This window comes from Castor canadensis, chromosome 2 (assembly GCF_047511655.1).
Source record: "Castor canadensis chromosome 2, mCasCan1.hap1v2, whole genome shotgun sequence".
Classification (NCBI taxonomy): Eukaryota; Metazoa; Chordata; class Mammalia; order Rodentia; family Castoridae; genus Castor; species Castor canadensis.
Window position 1 is genome coordinate 24,110,944 of NC_133387.1, and position 27,780 is coordinate 24,138,723.

General features: G+C 45.2%; 1 protein-coding gene across 2 annotated transcripts in view; it reads right to left on the reverse strand.

Moving 5' to 3' along the window:
• The window catches only part of Cpa5 (carboxypeptidase A5), a 30,813-nt gene extending 3,519 nt beyond the window's left edge, over positions 1-27,294 (reverse strand). The window contains exons 1-8 of one of the 2 annotated variants that reach the window (XM_020183801.2): positions 20,516-27,294; positions 19,356-19,437; positions 18,229-18,363; positions 9,589-9,687; positions 8,611-8,712; positions 7,334-7,435; positions 6,883-6,993; positions 6,391-6,481 (exon numbers count right to left, since the gene is read on the reverse strand). In XM_020183801.2, coding sequence (XP_020039390.1) covers positions 6,391-6,481; positions 6,883-6,993; positions 7,334-7,435; positions 8,611-8,712; positions 9,589-9,687; positions 18,229-18,363; positions 19,356-19,437; positions 20,516-20,631 — 838 coding nt within the window. In that variant the 5' untranslated portion in view covers positions 20,632-27,294. The remainder of the gene's footprint in view (positions 1-6,390; positions 6,482-6,882; positions 6,994-7,333; positions 7,436-8,610; positions 8,713-9,588; positions 9,688-18,228; positions 18,364-19,355; positions 19,438-20,515) is intronic. The other variant, XM_020183800.2, reaches the window with a different exon arrangement.
• Between the last annotated feature and the right edge of the window lie 486 nt (positions 27,295-27,780).

Here is a 27,780-nt window from a genome sequence, read left to right on the forward strand (position 1 = left end):
CACAAAGCAAGCCTCAGCAAATATAAGAAAATAGAAATAATACCGTGCATACTATCTGATCACAATGCAGTAAAAGTAGAACTCAACAACAAAAGTAAAGACAAAAAAACATGCAAACAGCTGGAAACTAAATAACTCATTACTTAATGAAGAATGGATCATCGATGAAATAAAAGAGGAAATTAAAAAGTTCCTGGAAGTCAATGAAAATGAAAACACAACCTTCCAGAACCTATGGGACACAGCTAAGGCAGTCCTGAGAGGAAAGTTTATAGCCATGAGTGCATATATTAAAAAGATTAAAAGATCCCAAATCAATGATCTAATGATACATCTCAAACTCCTAGAAAAACAAGAACAAGCAAATCCCAAAACAAATAGAAGGAGAGAAATAATAAAAATAAGAGCTGAAATCAACGAAATAGAAACCAAAAAAACCATACAAAGAATTAATGAAACAAAAAGTTGGTTCTTTGAAAAAATAAACAAGATCGATAGACCCCTGGCAAACCTGACCAAAATGAGGAGAGAAAAAACCCAAATTAGTAGAATTAGGAATGCAAAAGGGGAGATAACAACAAACACCATGGAAGTCCAGGAAATCATCAGAGACTACTTTGAGAACCTATATTCAAATAAATTTGAAAATCTAAAAGAAATGGACAGATTTCTAGATACTTATGATCATCCAAAACTGAACCAAGAGGAAATTAATCACCTGAATAGACCTATAACAGAAAATGAAATTGAAGCAGCAATCAAGAGTCTCCCCAAAAAGAAAAGTCCAGGACCTGATGGATTCTCTGCTGAATTCTATCAGACCTTTAAAGAAGAACTGATACCAACCCTCCTTAAACTGTTCCACAAAATAGAAAGGGAAGGAAAACTGCCAAACACATTTTATGAAGCCAGTATTACACTTATCCCAAAACCAGGCAAAGACACCTCCAAAAAGGAGAACTATAGGCCAATCTCCTTAATGAACATTGATGCAAAAATCCTCAACAAAATAATGGCAAACCGAATTCAACAAAACATCAAAAAGATTATTCACCACGACCAAGTAGGCTTCATCCCAGGGATGCAGGGGTGGTTCAACATACAAAAATCAATAAACGTAATAAACCACATTAACAGAAGCAAAGACAAAAACCACTTGATCATCTCAATAGATGCAGAAAAAGCCTTTGATAAGATCCAACATCATTTCATGATAAAAGCTCTAAGAAAACGAGGAATAGAAGGAAAGTTCCCCAACATTATAAAAGCTATATATGACAAACCTACAGCCAGCATTATACTTAACGGAGAAAAATTGAAACCATTCCCTCTAAAATCAGGAACCAGACAAGGATGCCCACTATCTCCACTCCTATTCAACATAGTACTGGAATTCCTAGCCAGAGCAATTAGGCAAGAAGAAGGAATAAAAGGAATACAAATAGGTAAAGAAACTGTCAAAATATCCCTATTTGCAGACGACATGATCCTATACCTCAAAGACCCAAAAAACTCTACTCAGAAGCTTCTAGACATCATCAATAGCTATAGCAAGGTAGCAGGATATAAAATCAACATAGAAAAATCATTAGCATTTCAATGAGCAAACTGAAAAAGAATGTATGAAAACAATTCCATTTACAATAGCTTCAAAAAAAATCAAATACCTAGGTGTAAACCTAACAAAAGATGTGAAAGACCTCTACAAGGAAAACTATACACTTCTGAAGAAAGAGATTGAGGAAGACTATAGAAAGTGGAGAGATCTCCCATGCTCATGGATTGGTAGAATCAACATAGTAAAAATGTCGATACTCCCCAAAGTAATCTACATGTTTAATGCAATTCCCATCAAAATTCCAATGACATTCATTAAAGAGATTGAAAAATCTACTGTGAAATTTATATGGAAACACAAGAGGCCACGAATAGCCAAGGCAACACTCAGTCAAAAGAACAATGTAGGAGGTATCACAATACCTGACTTCAAACTATATTACAAAGCAATAATGATAAAAACAGCATGGTACTGGCACAAAAACAGACATGAAGACCAGTGGAACAGAATAGAGGACCCAGATATGAAGCCACACAACTATAACCAACTTGTCTTTGACAAAGGAGCTAAAAATATATGATGGAGAAATAGCAGCCTCTTCAACAAAAACTGCTGGGAAAACTGGTTAGCAGTCTGCAAAAATCTGAAACTAGATCCGTGTATATCACCCTATACCAACATTAACTCAAAATGGATCAAGGATCTTAATATCAGACCCCAAACTCTAAAGTTGATACAGGAAAGAGTAGGAAATACTCTGGAGTTAGTGGGTATAGGTAAGAACTTTCTCAATGAAACCCCAGCAGCACAGCAACTAAGAGATAGCATAGATAAATGGGACCTCATAAAGCTAAAAAGCTTCTGTGCATCAAAAGAAATGGTCTCTAAACTGAAGAGAACATCCATAGAGTGGGAGAAAATATTTTTCAACTATACATCAGACAAAAGACTGATAACCAGAATATATAGGGAACTTAAAAAACTAAATTCTCCCAAAACTAATGAACCAATAAAGAAATGGGCAAGTGAACTAAACAGAACTTTCTCAAAAGAAGAAATTCAAATGGCCAGAAAACACATGAAAAAATGCTCACCATCTCTAGCAATAAAGGAAATGCAAATTAAAACCACGCTAAGATTCCACCTCACCCCATTAGAATAGCCATCATCAGCAACACCACCAACAACAGGTGTTGGCGAGGATGCGGGGAAAAAGGAAACCTCTTACACTGTTGGTGGGGATGTAGACTAGTACAACCACTCTGGAAAAAAATTTGGAGGCTACTTAAAAAGCTGGACATCGATCTACTATTTGATCCAGCAATACCACTCTTGGGGATATACCCCAAAGACTGTGACACAGGTTACTCCAGAGGCACCTGCACACCCATGTTTATTGCAGCACTATTCACAATAGCCAAGTTATGGAAACAGCCAAGATGCCCCACCACTGACGAATGGATTAAGAAAATGTGGTATCTATACACAATGGAATTTTATGCAGCCATGAAGAAGAACGAAATGTTATCATTCGCTGGTAAATGGATGGAATTGGAGAACATCATTCTGAGTGAGGTTAGCCTGGCCCAAAAGACCAAAAATCGTATGTTCTCCCTCATATGTGGACATTAGATCAAGGGCAAACACAACAAGGGGATTGGACTATGAGCACATGATAAAAGCGAGAGCACACAAGGGAGGGGTGAGGATAGGTAAGACACCTAAAAAACTAGCTAGCATTTGTTGCCCTTAATGCAGAGAAACTAAAGCAGATACCTTAAAGCAACTGAGGCCAATAGGAAAAGGGGACCAGGAACTAGAGAAAAGGTTAGATAAAAAAGAATTAACCTAGAAGGTAACACCCACGCACAGGAAATCAATGTGAGTCAATGCCCTGTATAGCTATCCTTATCTCAACCAGCAAAAACCCTTGTTCCTTCTATTATTTCTTATACTCTCTCTTCAACAAAATTAGAAATAAGGGCAAAATAATTTATGCTGGGTATTGAGGGGGTGGGGGGGAGAGGGAGGGGGTGGAGTGGGTGGTAAGGGAGGGGGTGGGGGCAGGGGGGAGAAATGAACCAAGCCTTGTATGCACATATGAATAATAAAAGAAAAAAAAAGAGAGAAGTATCTGGGTCCCTCTGTCACCACTGAAAAGAGCTGCCAATGAGAATCACCTGCCTATACTGGACTTTGTGTGCATGCAGAATAAATGTTTAATGTGTTAAAACACTAAGATCTGGAGGTGTATTTGTTGCTGCTGTATACCCTGGTCTCATACATCAGAGGAGTTGTAGCCACACCATAGCCCAGCGGCTGTCCTTTGGGTAAGTCCTGACTGCATTTGCTTTGGAAAGGCAAACATGTCTCAGAAAGCATCCAGAGATGACAGGGAAGGGATTCCCCTATCAGCGATCTTTTGACTGACCCTTCTTAGGTACACTGCTGGTTGAAATTTAGTGTCTGCTCAAGCTTTGCCCCAGGCATGGCCCAAGGTGCACCATAGTCTTGGAGGGAGGAAGAAAAGAGAAAATGAGAACAGATCCCCTTCATCGCCTGAGGCTGGTCTGGGAAACGCAAATGCAAGAGGCCTTTGAGAATTCTTCTTGGGACCTACTTGGGTTTGAGGGCTGAGAAGAGCTGTGCTTCTAATTTCTAATCTCTGACAAGTTAGATTTGTTCCTAACTCCTTCCTTCCTCTTCCACTCCTGTGTGGTCCTCTCTTGCCAAAGGCCATGTCATGGAGGTCTGAACTGGGCTGGGCAGGATTTGTGGGGTTTGAACACATAGGGAGGACCCTCCCCCCTTCCTCCTCTCCTTTCTTCCTGAAATGGCTGCACTCAAGCCTGAATCAGAGGTCAGGGATCCCCCCACCTTCTGAAGCTTCTTCCTGAGGATGTCAGAGTGCCTCTCTTGCAGGCTGCAGCAAAATGGCCCTCCCTAAGAGCACAGGTAAGGGTGGGAATGGTGGGAGGGATGGTCTAGGGAGCTCACGACACAGTAATTAAGTTAAGGCAGTAATAAAACTAAACAAAATCTTGCTGCCTGAGTCATCAACATAGACAATCGCTATTTCTGGCCACAGGCAGCCCAGAGGCCATTCTATCACCAGGGAGCACATCCCCGGGGTGGGGGACACTGGTTAGAAGGGGACATGCCTGCAGTGATGGATACTCCCCTCCACCCAAGCTGGTATGGGCCCTGCTAACAGTGGCCCTGTTTGTTTGTCTGCCAAGAGCTTCTGCACCTGCTGCACTTCCTGGGCAGAGCCTGGGAGGCTGAAAGCTTTATCTGTGTTTGCAACCCACGCAAGGAAAGCAGTTCCCCTGCCAACGACCAGGTGGCTTTGCCCAAATATGGAGAAATACTTCAGGCCATTAGTTCTGGTTTGAGCTAAGCAGAATAAACTAATCTTCCCCTGACCAAATGGGAATTAGCTGCCTGCCTCTCTGACGTTCACAGTCAAGGTCCCCTGAGCCTGCCTGTTTCACAAGTACCTGCTAATGGATTCATTAGCTATTTATTTTTCCTTCTCCAAAAATGTAATTTGCAGCAAAGGGAAGTCTCTGAAAGGACATGGTAAATTATTAAAAGCAGTAATCTTTAGGTAGTGGGATTATGGGAGCTTTTCTGTCCCTTTGGGTTTTTTTTTTTCATAGTTTTTTTTTTTAACATTGTACACATACAATTTTTTCTTCCTGTGGAGAAACCCACAAAAGTTATTTTCTTCAAGAGGTCATTTGTCTTTCTGCTGGCTGGGCTGTGTCATTATCAGTAGCACCAACTGCAATTAGTTCTGAGAGGCCATATGGATGTCTACCCTGGGCAAGCCTGGTCATCTAGGAGGTGGGAACGCCTAATTTCATAGTCATGTTCCTGCACAGTGGTGTTACACGCACACTGGGGTCTTGCTCCCAGGGCTTGAGAACAATCATTATTTTTCAATGTGAACAAACACCAAGAAGCCAGATTTTCAGAGCCATAAACATCTAGATCTAGAATGTTCTGTCATTGCTCTGGCCACCAGCCTATGGTTCTACTTGTCAACAGTGGCACTGTACCGTGGAGTGTAGTACCACATCTGGGGACTGAGGGCTGTGTGAGCTCCGGGAACTCCATCCTAGCCTACGCCCAGCATCCTACCCAGAAAATGCTGCCTGCTTGACGTCCATGGGCAATCTCTGGACTTTCTGGAGGATTCAGTTTCTCTATCTAGTCCCTCGGCCCCTAGCACATGAGGGAGAGAGAGACAATCATGGAGAAACACCAAGGAACTCAACAGAACTTCAAGAATGCGCAAGCTCTCCAAACTGCCACTAAGTTATGGGACAAAAATAAAAGCCAGGCTCCAGTCAGCTCTGATGATAAGGACTTGGCTAATTCTATATTTGAACTATTGTTCTGACCTCCCCAAATTTCCGGTCACAGCTCTCAGGAAGCAAGTTCAAGGCATTTCCTTGTGTTGTGCTCCTTTTAGGAAAGGGCTGGGGACACTCTGGGGGCACTATAAGCTCTGGACAACCGCCAAGATTAGTTTGTACCTCCTTGGGTCTTTCTCTTCCATTGCAGTTCATCCTCATTTCAGGAACAAAAGATGACTTGGCCTATGTATACATTTGGCACACATGCAACCTCTCCCCACATCCCATGGCCAGTCTTAGTTAGGTACGTGCTTGCCTGGCCCTGGTAGTGACTCACACATATTAGCAAATGATGTCCCTGCCTCCCAAATTATGAGTCAACACAATCTGACAGTGTGAGAGAGCCTACCAGGGACTAACAACCCCTTCTCCAGCAGCCCTGTCATCCAGGCCAACAGACTGTCATACCTCCAAAGCCTGACTTCCAGTTCCTGTTCAGATCCACGCCAATGCAGAAGATGCCGGGTCTGCTTGACTTGTTCTTCCGCCATAAGCGGTTCTGAGAAAGCCCAGGTCAGGCGACCTTATTCATTGGGCCAGGGATGGGAGTGCTGACATGAAGGAGGGTCTGGTAGGATAGGGAGGAGCAAAGGAAAGGAACCTCCAGGACAGGGTGGGTTGGCATGGGGCTGAACCAAGGCTGCATATCAGATACACTGTGAAGTCGGGCTTTGGGGAGAGGCCTGAGCACAGGCTGCCAGTGGTGGCCATCCCTGGGCAGGTGCAGGAGGTTGGAGGGCAGGAGGCCTCAGTCACAAAATCTGAGCAGCGCAGCCCTCCAGCCCTCAGCCAGGCTCTTTGCAGGAAGTCCCTGAAGGGGCTGGCTCCAGAGGCCACAGTGACCTTTCCCTGGCCCTTCCCAGAGCTGACCCCTGCCCCACGCTCCATGGGTGCCCTCACCATGCTGTGGGTAAAAGCAAACCCATCAGGATTAGTGACAATCTCTATGAAGATGTCCATGGCTTTCAATATATCTGTCAGGATGAGGTCTTTGCCGTGTACACTGACAATCTGAAAGAAAGGTTAATGGATGGGAGACCCAGCTGGGCTATCCTCAGAGGTAGAGCAGGACATTTGCACAGGATGAGGTGGTATTAGCCATCAGGTACATTCCCATTCAGAACCAAAGGCTTGGATTCGAAATAGCTGGAAGGCAGAGGACAGATGTGGCCTCTGTGCTACAAAAGGCCAGAGCACGTGGTAGCTGTTAGAGGGGAGAAAGAGATAAAGTGCTCTGAATTTAAAGGAACTGAGTCTAATTTTTCAATTGGAAGCTGAGCAGTTGCTCCCCCAGTCCCAGCCCTGTCATGGCTGCCCCTGTGCAGGTCCCTCAGCACAGGTCCTTGCTCACCTTCTTGGCAATCCAGATGCCTGTGGCATGGGTGATCCACTCCCGAGAGTGAATGCCAGTGTCAATCCAAACAGCTGGGCGCTGAAAGCCTCCAGTACTGAACTGGGGGAAAGAACAAGATCCCAAGCAGAGGTGTGACCAGAGACAGCTATGGTATTATCCCTGGGCTACCTGAAAGGAGGCCCCAAATGTTTCCTCACTGCCTAGGATGGATCCATGAGCCATACGCACTTAGCCCCAGAGAGGGGGTACATGTAGGTACCTGTGTATGTCTCCAGAAGTGCATATACCCATGATGTACACATGTGTGAGGACCTTTGGCTTGTGGTGGTACTCATTGGAGGGCAAAGTGATCAAGCCAGAAGCACAGAATTTCCAGAGCTGGGGGTATATTAAGAGTAGTGTTTCTCAAACTTTAATGGGTCCATGTAGCCTTCAGAAATCGTACTAAAATGCAGTTCTGGTTAAGTAAGTCTGGAAGGGGTTTGTCATTCCTCACCTAAACACTTCCTGGTGATATGAGCACCACTGTACAAGGCTACCCTTTGAATAGCAAGGTCTCAGACAACAGTAAAGACACTACAACTAGATCTGGTTGGGGATGGAAACAGAAACAGGTCGAGTCAAGGGTCAAGTTGAGCAAGGACACGTGGCTGTTCAGAAACAGACACCTGAGCCTTGGCAAGAGTACAGGGCCTGTTGGTCCTGACAGCTGATGTCAGGGACACTGCGTGGCCCACAATCCTGGGTGCCCTTTAGCATACATGCTAAGAATTGTTCTCCAGTGGGCTCTACACTCATCCTTCCTGCCGCAGTTGTCATATTTGCTCAAGCTCTGTTCCAGTGGCCCCTGGGAAGAACTGGGAGTCTTCCCAGAGACTCAGACCTATCTATAGGGTTGCCTGAGCCAGATGACCTCAGTCACTGTCAAATGAACCCTCAGTGTACTTTTCCTATTTAATAGACAAGCAACCAAGTCAATAGGAAGAACACTGACTCACCTACCCAAGTTCAGGGTGACAACTGCCACTCTGTTGCTCCACCTCCTCAGCAACCCTCCCACTACTTCCTGATCAGGTCACTGCACTGCCACCTGCCCACACCTACAAGGGTGAGTCCCTAAATGCCACAATCTCAAAGTTCACGGGTCACCTGAGGACAGCCATATACACACCTTCCTTCTGCCCAAAACTTCCACTTAGCCACTATCCCATGAGCTCCATGTCATGCCAGAGGTTCTCACTTTGAGTTCACTAGTTGGCACAGTGAACTTTTACCTTCAGGACAAAAATGGATCGATTTTCGAAGCTGTTGCCAATATGAATTTTGGAGACGATATCTGAGTGCTCAGTTACAAAGTTGTCAATCCAGCTATATATCTGAAAGCAATGAAGTCTGTCAGACTGGCCACTTAGTGCAAAAAGCCATCTTGATATTCTCCTTTTCCATCCTAGCTTCACTGCTTTTTCCCCCTTTCTCCCCACTTTTATCCTGTTTTATTAGATTCTTTTCCTAATAAACTTTACTATTACTTTTACTAAAAAGAAAGAAATATAAGAAAGAAAATGGATCCTCTATTTACAGGTCTTTAAAATGAGAAGAGTAATGATAATAACAGAGTGGATGATATCAACAATGGTACATCATCCTTTATAGGCAAAATGAGATCAGTGCCTTGAATTTCTTTCTGGAGTGGACTTTCCTATGCCTTCCTTATATATTCTCCCTTATAAACAAGTCACCATTGGTCACACCTGCCCTGGCTTGCTATCACTGTGATTACGGGCTTTCTCTAACAAAGGCAACTCTGGTGGATTCTCCAAACATGGCTCTCCAATGTGCCTGGCTTCCCGCCCCTCATACCTCCAAGCACTCACAGATGGGCCACTGAGTGCCAGGACTAGTCTTGAAAAGAGGTCAATGGATTACTAGCCAGGAAATGGGAGCTTCTGCCTACTCTGCCTGGCCTGGAATGGGTCTCTGCCTTAGTGTGCAATCATAGACCCTTCACTCCCTTCCATGCCTGCCTAGGGCTGTACTGCTGACCTGCAATCCTCGCTACCTGCATCCTGGCTTCTGGACCTCTTTAAACTGCTTGTATGACTAACAGACCTTCATCTGATGTCTACTCTGCACTCCCCAAATTCACAGTCTCCCTAGACCCCAGCATCCCTCACTGGTCTCTCTGCCTGAGCCTATAGATTTCAAGGAGCTCAGAGACACAATAGACTCTGAACCTCCACAGACCGACCTACCTCCTCTAGGGTGTGGTAAGAAGAATAGCTGAAGCTATTGGTGCTGCGCTCCCGCCGGCGGGATTTCGCCATGGCTTCTCTCTCCTCATTCAGCAGAACCTAGGAGATAGGAACACACACTGGAGGGGAAGGAGCTGCGCTGGCTGGCCTCTTCTCAGTTGTGCGTAAAGACCCGCATCAACACGGGAATGAGCCACCATGAGCACATGCAGCAAAACAGATGTTTTCTGCCCATTTTCCAAATGAGCATGGAACAAGGCATCTGAAGACCTGGTACTAAGTCTGCCTCCGCCACCAGCTTGCTGTGGCCTGTTTCCTCGGCTCGAAAATTGGAACAGCAATATCTGTTGGGCTACCTCATATGATAAAATACAATAATGGGTATGAAGGCGTGCTGGAAAAGACGTTAACATCCACTGCCAGCATTGCTCTGGCCCTTATAAACTTGCTGTTGAGTCAAGACCCACGCAGAACCATGGGCACTGACCCTGGGGAAACCAAGAACTCTGCTGGTCCCCAAACCTTGACTCTCCTCCTGGAAGGAAGCCTAACAACTGGTGTCCATCTTGACTCGCCATGTTAACTGCCTCCTAAACACAGCTTAGGTGAGCCAAAAGCAATGTCCCTAGATAGCAGGTTGTGTTGGCACGTCCCTCTGACCATAGGGCAGGCAGGCAAGTGCCTAGGTTGAGTTGACTACTTAATGCTCATGTCATCCACACTGTCCTGGGATACGTCCCAGCTTGGGTCACCGTGAGATGGGTAGGGAACCTTATCTTGGTATCCGGAGGCTGAAGTGCCCCACACTGATTGTCCCACGTGGGAAGGTACAGGCCCCTCTGCCACAGAGGATGCTTATCGCAATCTTGTCAACCCAAAGGGGCCTCTCAGTTGCACCTCTGGGTTACAAGTCCGGATGACGCTGTATTTTGGACCAGTGCCTCTGGTTTGTCAAGTGTCTTTATTCTCGTGATCTCACTGGATATGGTCACATGACAGATGCCAGGGCAGGAATTAACTCTATGTGTTTTGGAGATAAAGCAGATTGAGGAGGTGACAGCACTTAATGGCAAGGCTAATAAGTGACAGAGGTGATATTAAGAACCAGATATTCTAGTTCCTAGACTTGGAATCCTTAAGCCTAGCAATCAAAACTAAAGGCCAACAAAAAAAGTATACATACATAGGTATGAATAACTGTGTGTGTCTGTGAAGTCTGAGAACTCCATCATGAACCCCTCCCCCATAACGGACTGTGAGCTTGCTAGGCAAGCTCTCTTCCACTTGAGCCACAAACCTCAGTCCTTTTGCTTTCAGTTTATTTTTCAGATAGGGTAGTGACTAACTTTTGCCCAGGCTGATCTGGGACTGAGATCTGCCTCCCTCCACCTCCAAAGTAGCTGGAATTACAGATATGCACCACCACACACAGCACCATCATAGTATTCTTGCAATTAAAAAGTTTTTTAAAACAATGAAATATTAAGTATTCTCAAGCATAGGAAAGCAAGACAGTAAAATGTTAAAAAAAAAATCTACACCAAAATGCTAATGACACCTATTAGTATAGGAAGATTAAGACAAGGAATTTTTTCTTTTCTATTTTTACGTTTTAGAAAAATGCTTACTTCATTAAGGATTTTTTTTTCTTTTGTGGTACTAGGTCTTGAACTCAGGGCCTACACCTTGAGCCATTCCACCAGCCCAATTTTTTTGTGATAAGGTTTTTCGAGATAGGGTCAAGGAAACTATTTGCCCAGGCTGGCTTTGAACTGTGATCCCCTCGATCTCTGCATCCGCAATAGCTAGGATTACAGAAGTGAGCCACTGGTGCCTGGTGAGTAAGGATTTTTAAATGAATGATACCAAAATCAAAAGCCCTAATGGCTAATGAAGTAGCACCTGTGAGATCTGGGCCTGAATTCTGGAGCTGAAAGAGAAGACCCCTTTCCCCTGCTATAGATGAGACCCCTGCCCGGGACTCACTCATCCCTGAGGACCCAGTCCACTTGCTCATGACTCTCAAGCTCATAGATTTCAAAATGAGACTGGCAGTCATTGCCTGGGGCTCATTCTTTTATGTCTGAGCACCGTCTACATGCTACCCTGTTTTTTGGTTTTGTTTTTTTTTTTTGTGGGACTTGGGTTTGAACTCAGGGCTTCATGCTTGCAAAGCAGGCACTCAACAACTTAAGTCACACCTCCAGTCCATTTTGCTCTGGTTATTTTGGAGATGGGGCATTGTGAACTATTTGTCCAGGCTGACCATGAACTACAATCCTCTGGATCTCAGTCTCCCAAGTAGCTAGGATTATAGGTGGGAGCCACTGACCCCCTGCAAGGCAATCTTTTTTTTTTTCCCAGTATTGGGACTTGAACTCAGGGTCTACACCATTTTTTGTGAAGGATTTTTCGAGATAGGGTCTTGTGAACTATTTGCCAGAGCTGGCTTTGAACTGAGATCCTCCTGATCTCTGCCTTCTGAGTAGCTAGGATTACAGGCATGAGCCACCAGCACCCGGCTTGAAAGGCAATCTTAACGGCAATGTTTTCTTAGCTGGGCTGGCCAGGCTGGAGCAGGGGTTCCCACTTGGCAACGCTTGGATTACTGCTTATGCTAGACATAGCTGGAGGAGATCTGATTCTCACTGGTCACTCACAAGCACCACCCTGGGAAGAAGTTCTAGCAAAAGGAATGTGTCTTCTTCCCAGGAAATCCATCCAAATCACAGTGGCCCACCGTGACTGATGTGTGCCTACCACCATGGGCTGGTACAACCAGCTGTGGCGAGCAGCTGCCAGGAGAGCAGCTGGACTGGGGGATCTGAATGTCTGATCTCTTAGGGTCTGGTGAGGGACTGAGGGGGGCCAAGGGAGTGAGGGTGGAGTGGAAACAGCAAGGAGAAATTGGGAAGAAAGGACAGGGTTCTTCCTGCACAGCCAGGGACACTCGCAGGAAGACAGCTCCCAGGAGACCTCCCTTTGTTCCACAAAACAGCTTGGAAGCAAATGAAAAATCGGTACCAAACTGCAAACAACTTTCCAAACAGCTCCCAGCCTTTGAATGGATATGACACCCTCTTATGAGTTGGAAATGTTCATCGCTCACAGCTGGGCCCCAGTTCCAGGAACATTCATTTACCCTGGCTTGAAAACAGCACAGATGTTTGCTACCTTCCCAGGGCCAGGGGAAGAGGATAAGAGAACTAAGAATGAAGCCCGGCCACAGGCTCAGGATGCCTAGTTACAGGAAAAAGGAAAACAACAAAAACCACAGGGACACTAGCACCTTGGTGCAAATTCATTTATGGCAGGGCTAAGGAAGGGTGGAAGTATTAAGCAAAGAACAGCACCCTTAGGTAGGGAAGGGAAGGAGACCAGGGTCCAAAGGTGGAGCTGAGATGTGAAGCCCCCTCTCCCACCTCTCTGCAGCCAAGTGCCAACCCCAGATGAACATGGACACAGCTCCTGGGACACTGTGATGGCAGCAGGTACCCCTCCTGGCGTCTACCCAGCTTTCTCTGCTAGGCCTAACACTTGCTACCTAGGTGCCATGCATGGGGAAGGGGCTACAGAGCCAATGTTGTTAGAATGGACCCTTCAAAGGTCAAGGCTGAACCACCAGCTTCACTGCCCAAGGCAAAATTAAAACACCACACAAGCAACTGTCTTGACAGCTGAGGAGGCAGGTGGCACCGGAGCAGAGCCAGATGGCCTCAGATTAAACCCGAACAGTGTCGTTAACTTGGCCTCAGTTTCCCCTCTCGAAATGAGGATCATGTTATCACATGCTTTAGTACATACTTTCCGGTGCTCTCATGAAGACCGGGAGTATTCGTATGTGTTTCCTGGCATATAGTAAACGCGAGCAAACGCTAGCCATGGCAATGACAACGACGATGACAAGGACAACAACTACTCTTGGGGTGACTGTAAGGCTCAGTGATGGATCATTATAAGGCAAGACTAGAAAGTCTGGATTCCCCCATGATGACTGTTGGAGGTGGAAGGAACACGTCACCATTAAGTGAGCACCTGACCCTCAGGTGGCCCACCAGAGGGACCTGGTCCTCTTCTGCTCCTGCCACTCTCGGTACAGAAGACTGTGCTTCTCCCTCTGGGCCTTGCCCAGGACTGCTCCCTTCCTCCCTGCCTTCTCCTGCAATCCTCCTTTCTTCTTTACAGCTGCTGCCCACAACCACACTGTCAGAGGCATTTCTGCTTTAAAAACTCTTCCGTTCAGGGAGCAAGCAATTGTTGAGTACACACCATGCGCTGGGCTCTGAGGACCCGGCAGCCAATAAAGCAGCACCGTTTCCTTCTGGAGCTTCCAGGGAAGTCAGAGGATTGACAAAGCAAGAAGTAAGTTATAAAAGACGAGAAAATGGTAAACACTTAGGAGACTACAGGAGCAGGGAGAGAAGAGATGGAGTTGGGGAAGTGGGAGAGAAGTGTACACTTTAAAATAAGTAAAGCCCAGTGTGGTAGTATATGTCTGTAATCCCTGCACTTGAGAAGACTGGAGAAAGAAGATCATAAGTTTAAGGCTGGCCTTGCATAGCAAGATGCTGTCTCAAAAACTCCTAAATAAATAAATAACTTGTCAATAAAATGAGGTGAAAAGGTGACATGTGAGCAATGATCCGTGCAGGTATCTGCAGGAACAGCATTCTAAGGATAGGGACCAGCAAGTGCAAAGTCCCTGAGATGTGATTCTAGCCGAGGGTAGGAACGAGTGAGGCAAGTTCAACGTGTGTAGAGCGCAATGAGCAAAGGACAGAATGCTCAGTGGTGAGTGGCGTGGGGCAGGGAGTAGACCACATGGAGCCTCATAACCCTTTCAAAGACTTTGGCTTTTATTTGGAGTGAGTTGGGAAGGAGCCGTGGAGGGTTTCAGGCAGGGGAGGGACACAATTGGACTTGCATTATTTTTGAAGCCCTCTCTCGCTGCTGTCCTGAGAGTGGGTGATGGAGGCCAGGGTGAAACTGGAAGAGCAGTTAGAAAACAACTGGAATAATCCAGCTGCTCAGGGGAGGGTGTGCTGGCCAGGGAGGTAGCTTGGGAGATGCTGAGATGTGCTCTGCAGGAGAGTGCATAGGGTTTGCTGGTGGGTCAGACGTGAGGTGTGAGAAGAGAGTCAAGGATGACTCCAAGTGTCTTCCCTGAGTGACTGGAAGGCTGCCCTGCCATTTCCTGAGCTGGGGAAGGCTGCCCTGGAGCGGGGCTGGAACACTTGGTTTGGACCTGCCAACTTTGAGATGCCCATCAGACACCCGGTGGAAATGGTGAGAAGACAACTAACGTTCAGGGAAAGGCACTGACTGGAGTCATGAGGAAGGAGATGGGATTTAGAACCTCCATCCTGGATGAGGGTGTGGAGAGGTTCAATGTCAGAGCTGGAAACAGGAAAGCCACAGCAATGGAGAACCAGGGAAGCAGGATGGCCAGGGAAAGTGCAGTGTCCTGGAAGCCCAGAGAAGAGACAAGGCAGGAACAGGACCAGCTGAGCCTAAGAAAGATGGACACTGAAAGTTGACCACTGAGCTTGCCATAGTGGCTCTGGTGAAGGAGGTGGATAAGCACAGCAAGAATTAAAAAGCCAGTGTTTCTGGGAGTTTTGTTCTACAAAGAAGCAGAGAAATGGGGTGATGGCTGGAGGGAGGGAAGGGATGGGATCAAGAGGATTTTTAAGGTGGGATAAATAACTTTCTATTTGTATGCTGATGGAAACGATCTAGCGGAGACAGGCAAATCATCCAAGCAATATTTGCGCTAAATTATATTCCGCTCTAGATGGTCGGAGCATGGGTGATTTTTGTTTTCTTCTTGTGCTTTTCCCCTATTTTCCAAATTATCTAGCATGAATATTTATTAATTTTGTAATCAGAAAAAAGCCATTAAAATCCACAGTGCTGATTGCTCAAGTGAAGCTTTTCTATGGTGACTCATCCTAGGGAGAAAAAAAAAAAAAAAAAAACACCAAAGGGCTGAAAAGAACGAGGAGGTGAAGAAAAATTAAATGCAAATAGAGCTTGCTCAGAATCAGATAATTTCTTGCCTGGTCCACAGCAATTTCCTCACCACCCTCCTGCCTGTCAGTCTTTCCCTGGCCCTGGCCCCAGCTCAGCACTGTCACTGTCAGAGTGGGGTTTTTTTTTGTTGGTGGTGGTGGTTTTTTTTCTGAAATGCAAATCCGATCATGTCTAAACCCCTCAGAAGGCTCCCCAGTGGTTTGGGAGTAAAATCCTGATGTCTTCACAGGGCAGAGGATGCCCTATGCAATGGGGTCCAGCCTCATCACCAATCAGGGCAGCAGCCCCTTTCTCCTCCCTTCCCCTCCCCTTCCCCACTCTTCAGTCTCACCGTAATTACCGCCTTCTCAGCACCAAATGCTCCCATAGCAACCTGCTCTCAAGCTATCAGTGCACTCATCCACTCCATTGTAATCACCCATTTACTCCCCTCCCTCCCCCATCCCCCACACCCTCCAACTCCCCTGGATTTTTTATCTTTGTGTTTTCAGTGCCTGGCCCAATGCTCAGCACACAGTAGGCATCTCTATGTCTGTGGGTGAAGTGAATGGACCCATTTCACATTTCTTAAGAGCCCTGGTCAGGGTGGTGGCGGTGGCGGGGTGGGGGTGGTGGCGGGGTGGGGGTGGGGAAACACTTCCTCAAAGTCTCTGATCAAAATGAACACAGGCAGCAAGGTTTTCCAGGCTCCCCCTCAGCCTGATCCTAGCCACCTAGCACCTTCTTTTTTCTTTCTTCTCACATCCATTCATTCAACTAACACTTAGTAAGCCCCAACTAAGTGAAGGAGTGTAATGATGGATAAGGCAAATGCAACTGAACGCTGAGGGGGGGGCGCAAACAAAGACCAACATATTAATAAGGACCCTCTGCAAGTGCCTGCTGTGAACCCACAGGGAGAGTATTTCATTCAGCACAGGATTATTGAGGGCTCACTCTGCAGGGGACACTATGGCAAGAGCTGGGACCGAGCTCATCCGGAGGGAGGACAGGGAGAAAGATCAAGCCTGGTCACCAACAACCTGAGTGGTGCAAAGCCCTTCCCATCCTGTTGGCGCCTCTGAGCTGGATTCCGCCCCCATTGTCGCCACAAATCAGCCACAAAACAACGTCCTCTCTCCACCCGAGGCGCCCTAGCAGCCACAGAATGACCTCAAGGATGGCAGGAAAGCTTGATGCTTTGCAGACAGCTGTCTGGATGGGTCAGGGCAGAGAGTTCAGAGCCTTTTCCTGGGAGGGAGTGCAAAATCCCAGAGGGATTCAGCACTGGAGGTATCCAGAGAGGACAGGCAGAGGACAACTCCACAGGGACCATTGGGGGAGATTCAGAGGTGACCCAGGACTGTCCCTGATGTGCTGAAAATCAACAGTTTTTCAAGACCTCTGCATATGTATTTTTCAAATGCTGCAGGCTTCCTGGGGCACAGCAGAAGCAGGGAAATGTGAGCTTCAAAATAGAAGTATAGGCTAAAAATGAGAATTAAGTTCTCATTTCTTTTGATGTGGTAGTCTCTTTTGTCCGTGGGAGTTTCCCCATTTTTGTTTGTGGGGGATTTAATTAGAGAAACATCCCACCCCCACATGTTGGGCGGGAAACAGATGTGCCTGATGAGGGATAAAGGACTTTGAATGGACCCAAGTGCCCCAGCCCTGTGCTCACACGGGAAAGGAATGTTGCCTAATTCTTTTATCCCTTGGCACGCGGTGTCAAGTGTGTGCGCTCTGGGAGGTTCCGTGTTCCCACACTCGGAGCCCTTAGAGAAGATTAGCACTAAGCAACATGGCTGGGAATGAGCCTCTGTGGACACAGTTCCACGGGTAGGACGCCAGCAGCAGCATCCACAGAAGGATGCAGCTGAGGAGGCTTAACATTGAGTGGTACCCAGCCGATTTGCTTCCGAAGGAGGCTGTGATACTAGCACTTTTCAGAGGGTCTTTGGGATATCCTTGAAGACAGAACAGATGAGCTAGAATTTCATGGTATTCAGAAATCGCTGGCAGATGCAGTATCAAGTGGAGGCAGAGAGGTTGGGGTGTCCAGGATGGGGCTCCCTTCAACCTGTCCTAGGTCTGGTCTGCAACCATTCTCCCAGAGCTAGGGGAGATGCCACACAGAGAGTCCCGCACAGAGGGAGACATGGTGGGAGGCAAAGCAAGGCAAGGCTCACACTGGGGACTTCTTTTCCCCATGGAGCCCATGGTATTGCTTGGCTCAGATCCAATGGGAACAGGAGAGAACAGTGAGAAAGCAAAGGAAGCTATCAGAGGTGCCTAGAAAAGACCCAAGCTGTTTCTTCCTGTCCTCCCCATCTCCTGTTCAGCTATCAGTTGCACGTTCCTCCCTGGGAGGCCTTCCTCATCATCCACACCATCCTTCCTGTGGCCCCACTGACTACCCCGGGCTCTGTGAACTCTGTCCTAAGTTTACATTTTCCCTGAGAAATGTGCAACTGATGTCCTTCCATGACATTTTCACACACATGCAGAGGAGATCCAAAAGCAAAATGTCTGTGTTTATCCTGAGCATTTTTCCTCCATGATGGCCCCAATCAGAAAGGAATGGACAAGGTGAGACCCTCATCCCAGGGTGCCAGGGTGGGACCTCACCTGGATGTCCTTTATCATGATGCTGTAGGCGAGGCCATGAGCCTCCAGATAAGCTTTGACATCATTCAGTTCAGAGAAGGGGACTCTCATGTCCACAGGGAGGCTGGGTCTGGCTGGGCCACGCCAGAAGTCCACCTTGTAAACAAAGGAGAGAAAGCCAGGCATGTTTATTACCATCCTTACCCTATCCTGTAGGCACCCTGGAGAGCCAGATGGTTTGCTCTTATATTTAAAAGGGCTCCACTTCCATAATAAAAACCCTAAAGCGACCAGAAAGAGAGGGACACATAAACAAACAAAATTCCCAAGTAACTGTCTTTCCATATTTTCAGTCAGCTTTGTGTCCCAACCTCATTCACTCACTGCAGTTTCACCTGGCTCCAGAGAGCCCTAAAAGGTTTCTAAAGGTGAGACTGTTCATTGCCTGGAACATTGACACAGACAAGAACCCACGAGTAAAGAAGGAGGCACGCACCATTACTCCCAGGCAATGGGAGAAGCAGGAGGGGCCTAATTGGAGCCCGTGTCCTATGTCTGTTTTTCAATTTGTAAAATGTAGACACTTGGAAATTGTTGGAAGTCCTCGTTATAGGAACACTCATACAAATGGGACTGATAGCTTTGGGCCACATCCAGAAACAGCTGGTTGTTTCACCAGCCCTCAAACAAAACCCTTCTATTATAATTGTCAAAGAAAATGTTTTCCATTGTTAAATCTTGTCCATGACAAATGTTCTTGGAAACAAATACCGGGCTGAAAGGGACAAACCCAAATAAAACAGGTTTGCCAGGCTAAGCCATTTTAATAGGGAGGTAGATGTATCCAGTCCTCATGCTCCGTGGTGTCCCACTAGGACATCTGTGCTTCCCGTGTGGTATTAGGACATTCCAGCTGCTTTTAGGGTATGCTTAGTAGCCCCCCAATCCATGACAGAGGGGGAAAGCTAAAGAAGCCACAGCTTTAAAAGGGCTGCCCAACCTTGTGGGCAAGTGTTAGGGCAGAGCGACCACATTTGACTTTTCCACAGAGACCTCAGGAGGGCAGGCTTGGGGTGTGGGGAGCAGGACAGGTTGCTGAGGTGCAAGCTACTGTGAGGGACGTGTCCCTAAGGCTTGACAGTCCTCACCTTCTGAGGCTTCAGGCCCTCCAGATCCCTGAGAAGTGACAGCTGCTTCTCATCTTTGGCCAGGACTCGAAGAACCTGGTCTCTGGAAAAACATGGAGAGGGCAGAGGAAGCTGCAGAGAGATCCTCCTGGAAGTCTGTGGCACTTGGAAGAGGCAAAATAGAGAGGAGGCCTGACTGAGGGGACCGGCAGGATGGACTCAGCTCTGGGAGCCACACAGTCCTTCAGCCTAGAGTGGGCATCTCTCCAGACCCAATCCCTGGACTAAGTAAAGCCTGTCAGAGTTACTGATAAGCCTGAAGCCAAGACAGGGAAAGAAGGATGAAAAAGGACTGTAGAGGCCAGGGAGGGGGTGTGTGTGTGTACATAGATTACAAGAGGCTGGGGGGAACCAATGGTGACCCCAAGTGTTCTTAATACAGGACCTCCAGCCATGGTTTGCCCAAAGCCCATGAAAGGGAAAATCAGATAACCCCATCCCCTTATAAGAAGGCCAGCTTCTTCTCTTCTGGCTGAGTGGGAAGGAGTGATAAGCCAGTGGCCTGCAGTATAAACTATGGGGTCTGACGCCTGGGATTATGCTGGCTCCCTCCCTGACTGGCTCCAAGTCTGGGGCAATAAACCCCCTCCTCTAAGCTGTGTCTTCTCTTTGTGGAGTTTCTGTGCAGGATCTGTGTTCTGGGATCTTTGAGAGGCCCCTAAGTCGTGTCCACAAAGGGCCTGCTGTGTATACAAGAACTTACTGTTATTCAAAGGAAGTCAACACCACATCCACTTTGGGTAGGAGAACATGGTCTTGTGGGTTGTCACTAACTTCTTCAAGAAACAGAAAAGTTATGAACCCTTCACCCCCTAAGAAATACACACATGTGACATGAAATTTCAGGGAACTCTTGGAGCCCTGAAAACTTATCCCTGGACCCAAATTAAGAACTCTGGATTTGGGATGGAACAATAACAACTGGGTGTTCTGTGAAACTGAGGAGGCTGAAGTGGATTCTGGATGGGAACTGAAGTCTTACCTTGTTGTCCTCAGTCTGGTTCCAGCAAGACAGACAACAGGCACACACACACACACACACACACACACACACTCATCAGGACACCTGGGTCCCCTCGTTCCCAACCAATCCTCCTTCCCACTGAGCAACAGTGACTTACCCTGTGAAATTCATTTGACCCCAAGCTGTCATGAGGATAAAGCTGCAGATCAGGAGCATCCGACTATCCACAGGGGACAGCCCAGGGCCCAACCCCCCTCCAGGGGTGCTCTGCATGATTCCTCCTCCAGGCAAGCTTCAAGGGCTTTCCTCATGCCCAGGCATGGCCCAGGCTCAGAACAGTACAGCACCTAAAGGCCGGCAGGCCCGGCCTAAGAATGGGGGTTGGGATTTGTCTGGGGAACCCAGCATGTGGATCCCCCACAACAGACCTTGGGGGAGCCTGATCAACTCCCTCTCCCTCACCGCCACCACCATCTCCCAGGCAAATCCTCTCCTGGGAAGTGGAGAAGAAAGAGAGAAAGAGGAAGACATGGCTCTTAGCTTTTCTTCCTTCTGCAAGATGGGGAGGAGGTTCACTAGCCCACCTTCCTCCTGGACATCAAACCCTCCACCTCCAGAAACAGGAGTAGCTAGTGACTCTGGGATGTCACTCCTTTCCTCCTCTACAAAATTGTTCTCCGCACTTCTTCTCCCTCCCCATCCACTCACACTGTCCCTGGGCCATATCTTCCCTACACAGAAGGCTGTGGGCATCATTGAAGGGCTGCTGGGCTCAGAGACTGAGAACAGGGTGCTGTCTAAAGGATCCAGGCCTCTGACCTAATCTAATCTCAGGAAACTAACTGTCAGTCAAGTGGGCTTGATAACAGCTCCCCTCCCTACCTCACGGGGGCTGTGAAGTTATTAGACGAGACAACTGAGGGAACTGGCTTGGCGAAGCCTGCAAGTTATAATGTATTATTACCACAGAGGCATTAACCCTTAGTCTCAGCTGTGTTTTAGGTCGGTACTCCAGTTGCGACAGGGAGAAGGGACAGAGAAGGGAGAGGCGGGGGGGGGGGGAAGGAAATATATATTGTATTAGAGAGAATTCAGCCAAGATCTCGTCTCTATCTTCAGGTCGTCACCACTGTGCTGGGACAGGCAGAGGCCACAGCAATCATTATCCCAGTTCTCAACATACAGCAGAGTCCATTTCTCCGTCCTGCTGAAGCCACACAAAGTCCCCTCTTTATGATCTGGGAATAGGAGGGATAAAGCAGAGGGCAGCTCACAAAGCAGCCATCTTGGAAAGATGAGGCCCAATGATGAATAAGGAATCTAACAGAAAATCCACAAGAGGTGAGGAAAGACAGAGATGAAATCCAACAAAGTTGTTCCACAGAGGATGTCAACAAAAGGCCACTTAATTATCACCAGTGATTTTCAGAAGCCCTCTCCCCATTAATACTTTCCCAGAATGGTCAATTAACTGGCCATGTACAGAGATGGGGTCTGTTCTATTGCTAGCAGGCCCTGCTCCCTGCCAAGCCTGCCCTACTCCATTATTTGATGGGTCAGCTGATTAGAGATATCAGACTCTTCCTAGAACCCCGGTGATAGGAACTCTCAGTGATGTCAGCAAAGGGTCTGAGGAGCTAGAAAGGAAAGCAATGATGCAAGTAACGTGCAGCTTTAGTGCCAATGGAGATAAAAGAATGTGCTGGAAACAATCACTCAGAAAGGAAAAAGTGAGAATGGTACTAGTCACAGAAAGCACCCAGCATCTTCTTATCCAAAAGCATCACGTTAAGTCACTAACAATGGGACAACCAACCCTGTACTTGGTTTAGGGATGGGAGAGATAGAGAATGAGAGCAAGAGCAGAGCAAAAAAGAGAGAGAGAAACAGAGAGAGGAGCCCCCAGGAATTCTTGAGAATTCCATGGAACATTTTGTGATAATGGAAATGTTCTATATCCATGCTGACCAATAGGATCGGCACTGGCCACTTGACGTGTGGCCAGTATGACTGAGGAGTTGAACATTTAATTTTAATTAAATGAAATTTAAGTAGCCACACATGGAGAATGGCTACCATGATGGGCAGCAGAGTTCAATGGGAATTCACCAACTCTAAAAGCACCACCTCGACGGCCAAATTTGAAACACAGACCCACAGCTGTGCTTGACCTAATACCTCATCTTGACTTCTCGCTTACAGTGAGTCACTCATTAATCATTTACTCAGTGAGTGTCCACTGATCACCTCTATATGCCAGGCACTTGCTGAAGTCTGGAAGCAAAATAGAGGCTAAAAAACACAGCAAGATGCAGGCCCTCGAATTTCTACTGGGGTAAGTAGACATCTAGCTTAAAAAGTGAATGAAGGTGAATGTAAAAGTAGCTGGTGTCTGTGCTACCAGAGGAAGGTACATTGCACCCTGGGGACAACCAACACGACTCCATGTAGGCTGAAATTGTCCCTGAAGAAATTTTATCAGAGGACTTTTCTTTCCTGCAGGTAAGATAACTAAACTATCTTGCCCAATGGAAACAACTCAAACTCAGGATAAAATATCTTAATAAAACATTTTGAGTACATCACTGGGTTGGCACAAAAGTATTCTCAGATGCCAAACAATTGTAGAAGGCAGACAGACACAGGAGAGGTCAGCACCCTCCCCCCAGCATTCCTCAGGACCCTGGCACTTCCTCCTAGAAGATGTCCCTGTGTCTAGGATCATTTCCTTCTGATTGTCTCTCTCGCTCTCTCTCTCAAAACTTCCCTTGAGCAAAAGTCTCTTTTTATTCATTCAAAAATTCATTATTTTGTTTTCCTTCTTGAAAGGGTTTCAATGGGTATAAATTCTAGGTTGGTGATTGCTTTTCTCTCAACACATTGAAAATATTATCCCACAGTCCTCTGGCTTCCATTAAATCAGTTAGCCTACCTCATGTAGCTAGGAGCGGGACTTTCTCCGGGCCATTGCTTTGAAGATCTCCTGCCTTTGATGTTCTGCAGTTTTGTTATCAGATCTTTAGATAAACCATAATACACTAATCTAGGTACAGATTTCTTTTGTTCCCTCCAACTTGGGGACCATTTAGTTTCCTGTATTTGGGTATTGCTCTCTTTCTACTGTTTTCAAATTTTCTTGGTCATTATATTTTTAAAAATTGCTTCCTCTCCATTCTCCACTCCCTTCATCTGGGACTTTCAATTAGAGATATTAGGCTTTTCTTGTGCTGTCCTCCAAGACTGGGAAGCATCCCTTTGTACTTTTGTTTCATTGTCTTTCTGGGCTACATTCTAGAAAATTTGTACCAGGCATTTGCTTCTTTATTCCAGTTAACTGACTTTTCTCATCAGCCAAATTTAATCTGTAACTTAATCGATCTGCTAAATTTTAAATTCCAATTGCTTATAGTGCGTTGATTCTGAAACAATTTTTTCCTGCATTTTAACACCTCTGAAATCAAGATGCATCACAAAATTGGTGGCAGATTGTAATGATAAGTGACAGTGTTTGATGACATATAAAAGTGTGATGAACTTTATAATCAATCCTGGTTTACAGTCAACACAATATGGTTTTTTGTTTGTTTTTGCTTTTGGAAGTTCTAGCTGATATTTTTTTCAAGCACAAATTGCCCAAATTTTTTATCTACTTTACAACTTTATTGTTTCTTTAAGCTTAGAAAACATGATTTTATAGACTATGTTGGATAATTACAATAGTTGAAGACTTTGTCTTTCCTGCTGTTCTCACTTCGTAGTGCATTGTTTTTGTGTGGCACTTATCTGCGAGTCAATCATTTTCTTTGAACATTTATCTTTAGAAATCCATTGAGGCCTAGGTTGAAGTTGACTTTTTTTTTTTTTTTTTTTGGCAGCACTAAGGCTTAAACCCACCATCATCCTGATCTCTGCCTCCAGAGTAGCTAGGAATACAGGTGTGAGGCACCAGCACCTGCCTGAAGTTTAATTTCTTCAGAGATTTGCCTTTATTCCTCTGACTTACGTAGGAGGTACTATCAACCTGAGACCACTCCAAATAAAATTATTTACTATTTTATGGACTGCATAATTAGCATAAATTTAGACCTCAAACTCATGGGGGTCTTACGAATTCTCAAGGAATATGTTCTCCAGGATCATTTAACACCAAGATTTTAATTTTTGGACAGTGATAACATATTTTTTGCCAGTAAGCGATCAGCTAAAGTGTTTCAAGGTCCTGGAATTTTTGGGAGGAAGGATAAATATTTGTAATATTTTAGATTTTGCTAAGTATGCATGTTCAAAGAGCCAGAATAACAAGTAAAAGAATAGGTTCAGAGCTCAGAGCACATCATTTCCAAATAGGTAGAAAGGACAAAAATAATATGAGGAGAAATTAAAAAAAAAAAAAGCCAAAAGAATGTGACAAAGACTTTAAAAAAAACTTTCAAACTCCAGAATCACCAATAAACAAATAAATAAATACTTTAAATTAAAAAGGAATTCCTTTTCAATGTTGGGGATTGAAGCCAGGGCCACACGCACACATGTGCTCTACCACTGGGCCACGCCTCAGGTAAAAAACGGAAATTTAAAAAATGGAATGAATCAAAAGGATATAAAAAAGAAGAAATTTACCTAAATATGTTTGTAGTATGCCAGGTGTGGCAACTCACTTGTGTAATCCCAGCTACTCAGGAGATGAAGGCGGGTAGATTGCGAGTTCAAGGCCAGCCCAGGCAAAGTTAGCAAAATCTTACCTCAAAATCAAAGTAACAGCAAAAGGGCTGGTGGTGTAGCTCAAATGGTAGAGTGCTTCCCAGCAAGCATGAGGTTCTGGGTTCAATCTTCAGCATCATAAAACAAATATATTTAATGTAAATGGATTTAACTCTCCAGTAAAAGACAAAAATTATCAGGATAGATTTATTTTTTGTTCAACCTAGTTATATGTATTCAGAAGACACTCTTAAAACGTAAGAACAATGGTTAATCAAAAATCAAGGATAGAAAAAAAGTATTTCAGGTAGATACCAATAAAAGAAAATAGCTGTAGCTTTGTTAACGTAAGATAAAATAACTTTCAGGGCAGATGACTTTAGTGGAAATAAGAGGGTCACTACCTAAAGACAATTCTACAATTTCACCACAATATTCAGTGTACAAAAATAGCCAGGAATAACTCTAACAAACAATATGCAGTCCTTCCTGGAGACAATTATAAAATGTTATTGAAAAATGCTAGCTCTAAACAAATCTAAAGCTATAATTTTTGGGTTTTTTTGTTTGTTTGCTTGGTTGGTTTTGGTTTTTTGGGTTTTTGAAATAGGATTTTGCTACATAGCCCAGAGGGCCTCAAACTCACTATCCTCCATCCTCAGCCTCTGGAGTGCTGGAATTATGAGTTTGTGCCACCTCTCCTGTCTCTATATTGTTGAATAAGAAAACTTGGGCTGGTGGAGTGGCTCAAGCAGTAAGAGCACCTGCCTAGCAAGCATGAAGTCCTGAGTTCAAACCCCAGTAATGCTGAATAAATAAATAAATAAATAAATAAATAAATAAAACTTCAATGTCATGAAATCATCCACTTTCCCCAATAGATGTACTCCTACCCAAAAACCCAGCAGTTGCATAAAACTTAACAAGATGATAAAAATGTACATAAGAAAACAAAGATCAAATCAATCCTGAAGCAGGAGGTGGGAGAAGTTTCTACACCAGACATTAAAAGGTATTATAAAGCTACAATTACTGAGAAAACATAATCGCGTAGAGACACAGGTCACACAATGCATAGAGAAAACCCGGGCATCCTGTTTTCAGACGTGGCCCCGCAGATCGATGTGGAACAGACTGTACAATAAATGTTCCTGGCACAATTATAGATCTGTACGGGGAAATGAAATTAGATCCATATCATACCACATACAATAATCAATTTCAGGAACATTAAAATTCATAAAAGTAAAGGCAAAACTTAAAACACTTAGAAGACAACACAGGATATTTTTATGACACTGGAGTAGGGACTAGTTTTTCTAAATAAGACACAAAAGACAGAAGATCTCCATACAGAGATAGATAGACAAAAATCAACTAGGTTCAAATTAAGAACTTGTAGTTAGGTAAGTCTGAGGTGTCAGCTGCTTGAGAGGCTGAGGCAGGAGGATTCCTTGAGCCCAGGAGTTTAGGCCAGGCTAGGCAACATAATGGCTTTAACAAATTTTAAAATTGCCAGGTGTGGTGGTACACACCTGTAATCCCAGCACTGGGGAGGGGAAGGCAAGAGAATCATGAGCTTGAGGTCAGCTTGGGCTACATAGCAAAACCTCTATAAATAAGTAATAAATAAAATTTAAAATTTTTTGATTAAAAAATTAAGAATTTCTAAGATGAGTAAGGTGGTACATGCCTACAGTCCCAGCTACAAGGAAAGTTGAGGCAGGAAGCATGAAAGTTCAATGCCAGCCTGGGCAACTTAGTGAAACTGTGTCTGAAAAAAAAAAAAACAATCAGAATGACCGTTCTTAAGACCCTTGATTGAGAATAGAAAGCAGACTTCAAATTGAGAGGTCTGCTTATGCAACACATAAGACTGGTAAATAATTCATATCTAGGATATAGAATGAACATCTGTGAATCAATTTTTAATGAGCAAAAAACATGAAAGGATATTTCACAGAAGAGGACTCACAAGTGGTCTATAAATATGCAAAAATTTGTAACCAGAGAAAAGCAAATAAAAACCATATAAAATAAATAAATAAAACCGACCAAATTGGCAAAAGTTTTTTAAAAAATCAGTCAATACTAAGCATTAGCAAGTATTGTGGAACAATACAATCTCTCATCTGCTCCTGGTGGAACTCTCAATTGGTGAAGTCACTACTGAAAATTGGTAGAAGCTGGGCTGGGGATGTAGCTCAGTGGAAGAGCCCTTGCCTAGCATGCATGAGGCACTGAGTTCTATCTCCAGCCCTCAACCCTCCCACCCCCCCAAAAGTTACCATCACTTTACCTAGTAAAGTTGAAAATGTACTATATGTCATGTACCCTAACAATTCCACCCCCTGAATAAACTCTTGGACACATGCACCAGACTATGTGTACAAGATGGGATATAACTAAACAGAGAGGTAGCCAAACAAAAGGACACGGCAGAGAAAAGAATGAGTCAGCTATAGGTTGTCCCAACGTGGACAACCCTCAAAATGTAAGGTGAAGTGAAAGAAGACAAATCCGAATGTGCACTGTACATACATGATTGATATAAGGAAATTAGTAGTATGGGTTAGTGGTTTTGTCTGGGGGTAAAGGGAGCACATTTGGGGGGTGCGCAAAGGTCATTTGGTAGTGTCATGTTCTTGTTCTTGATGTGAATGATGGATAGGAATGTTCATTTCATTTTTAACACAACATGGAGGTCTTATACAGTCTCTT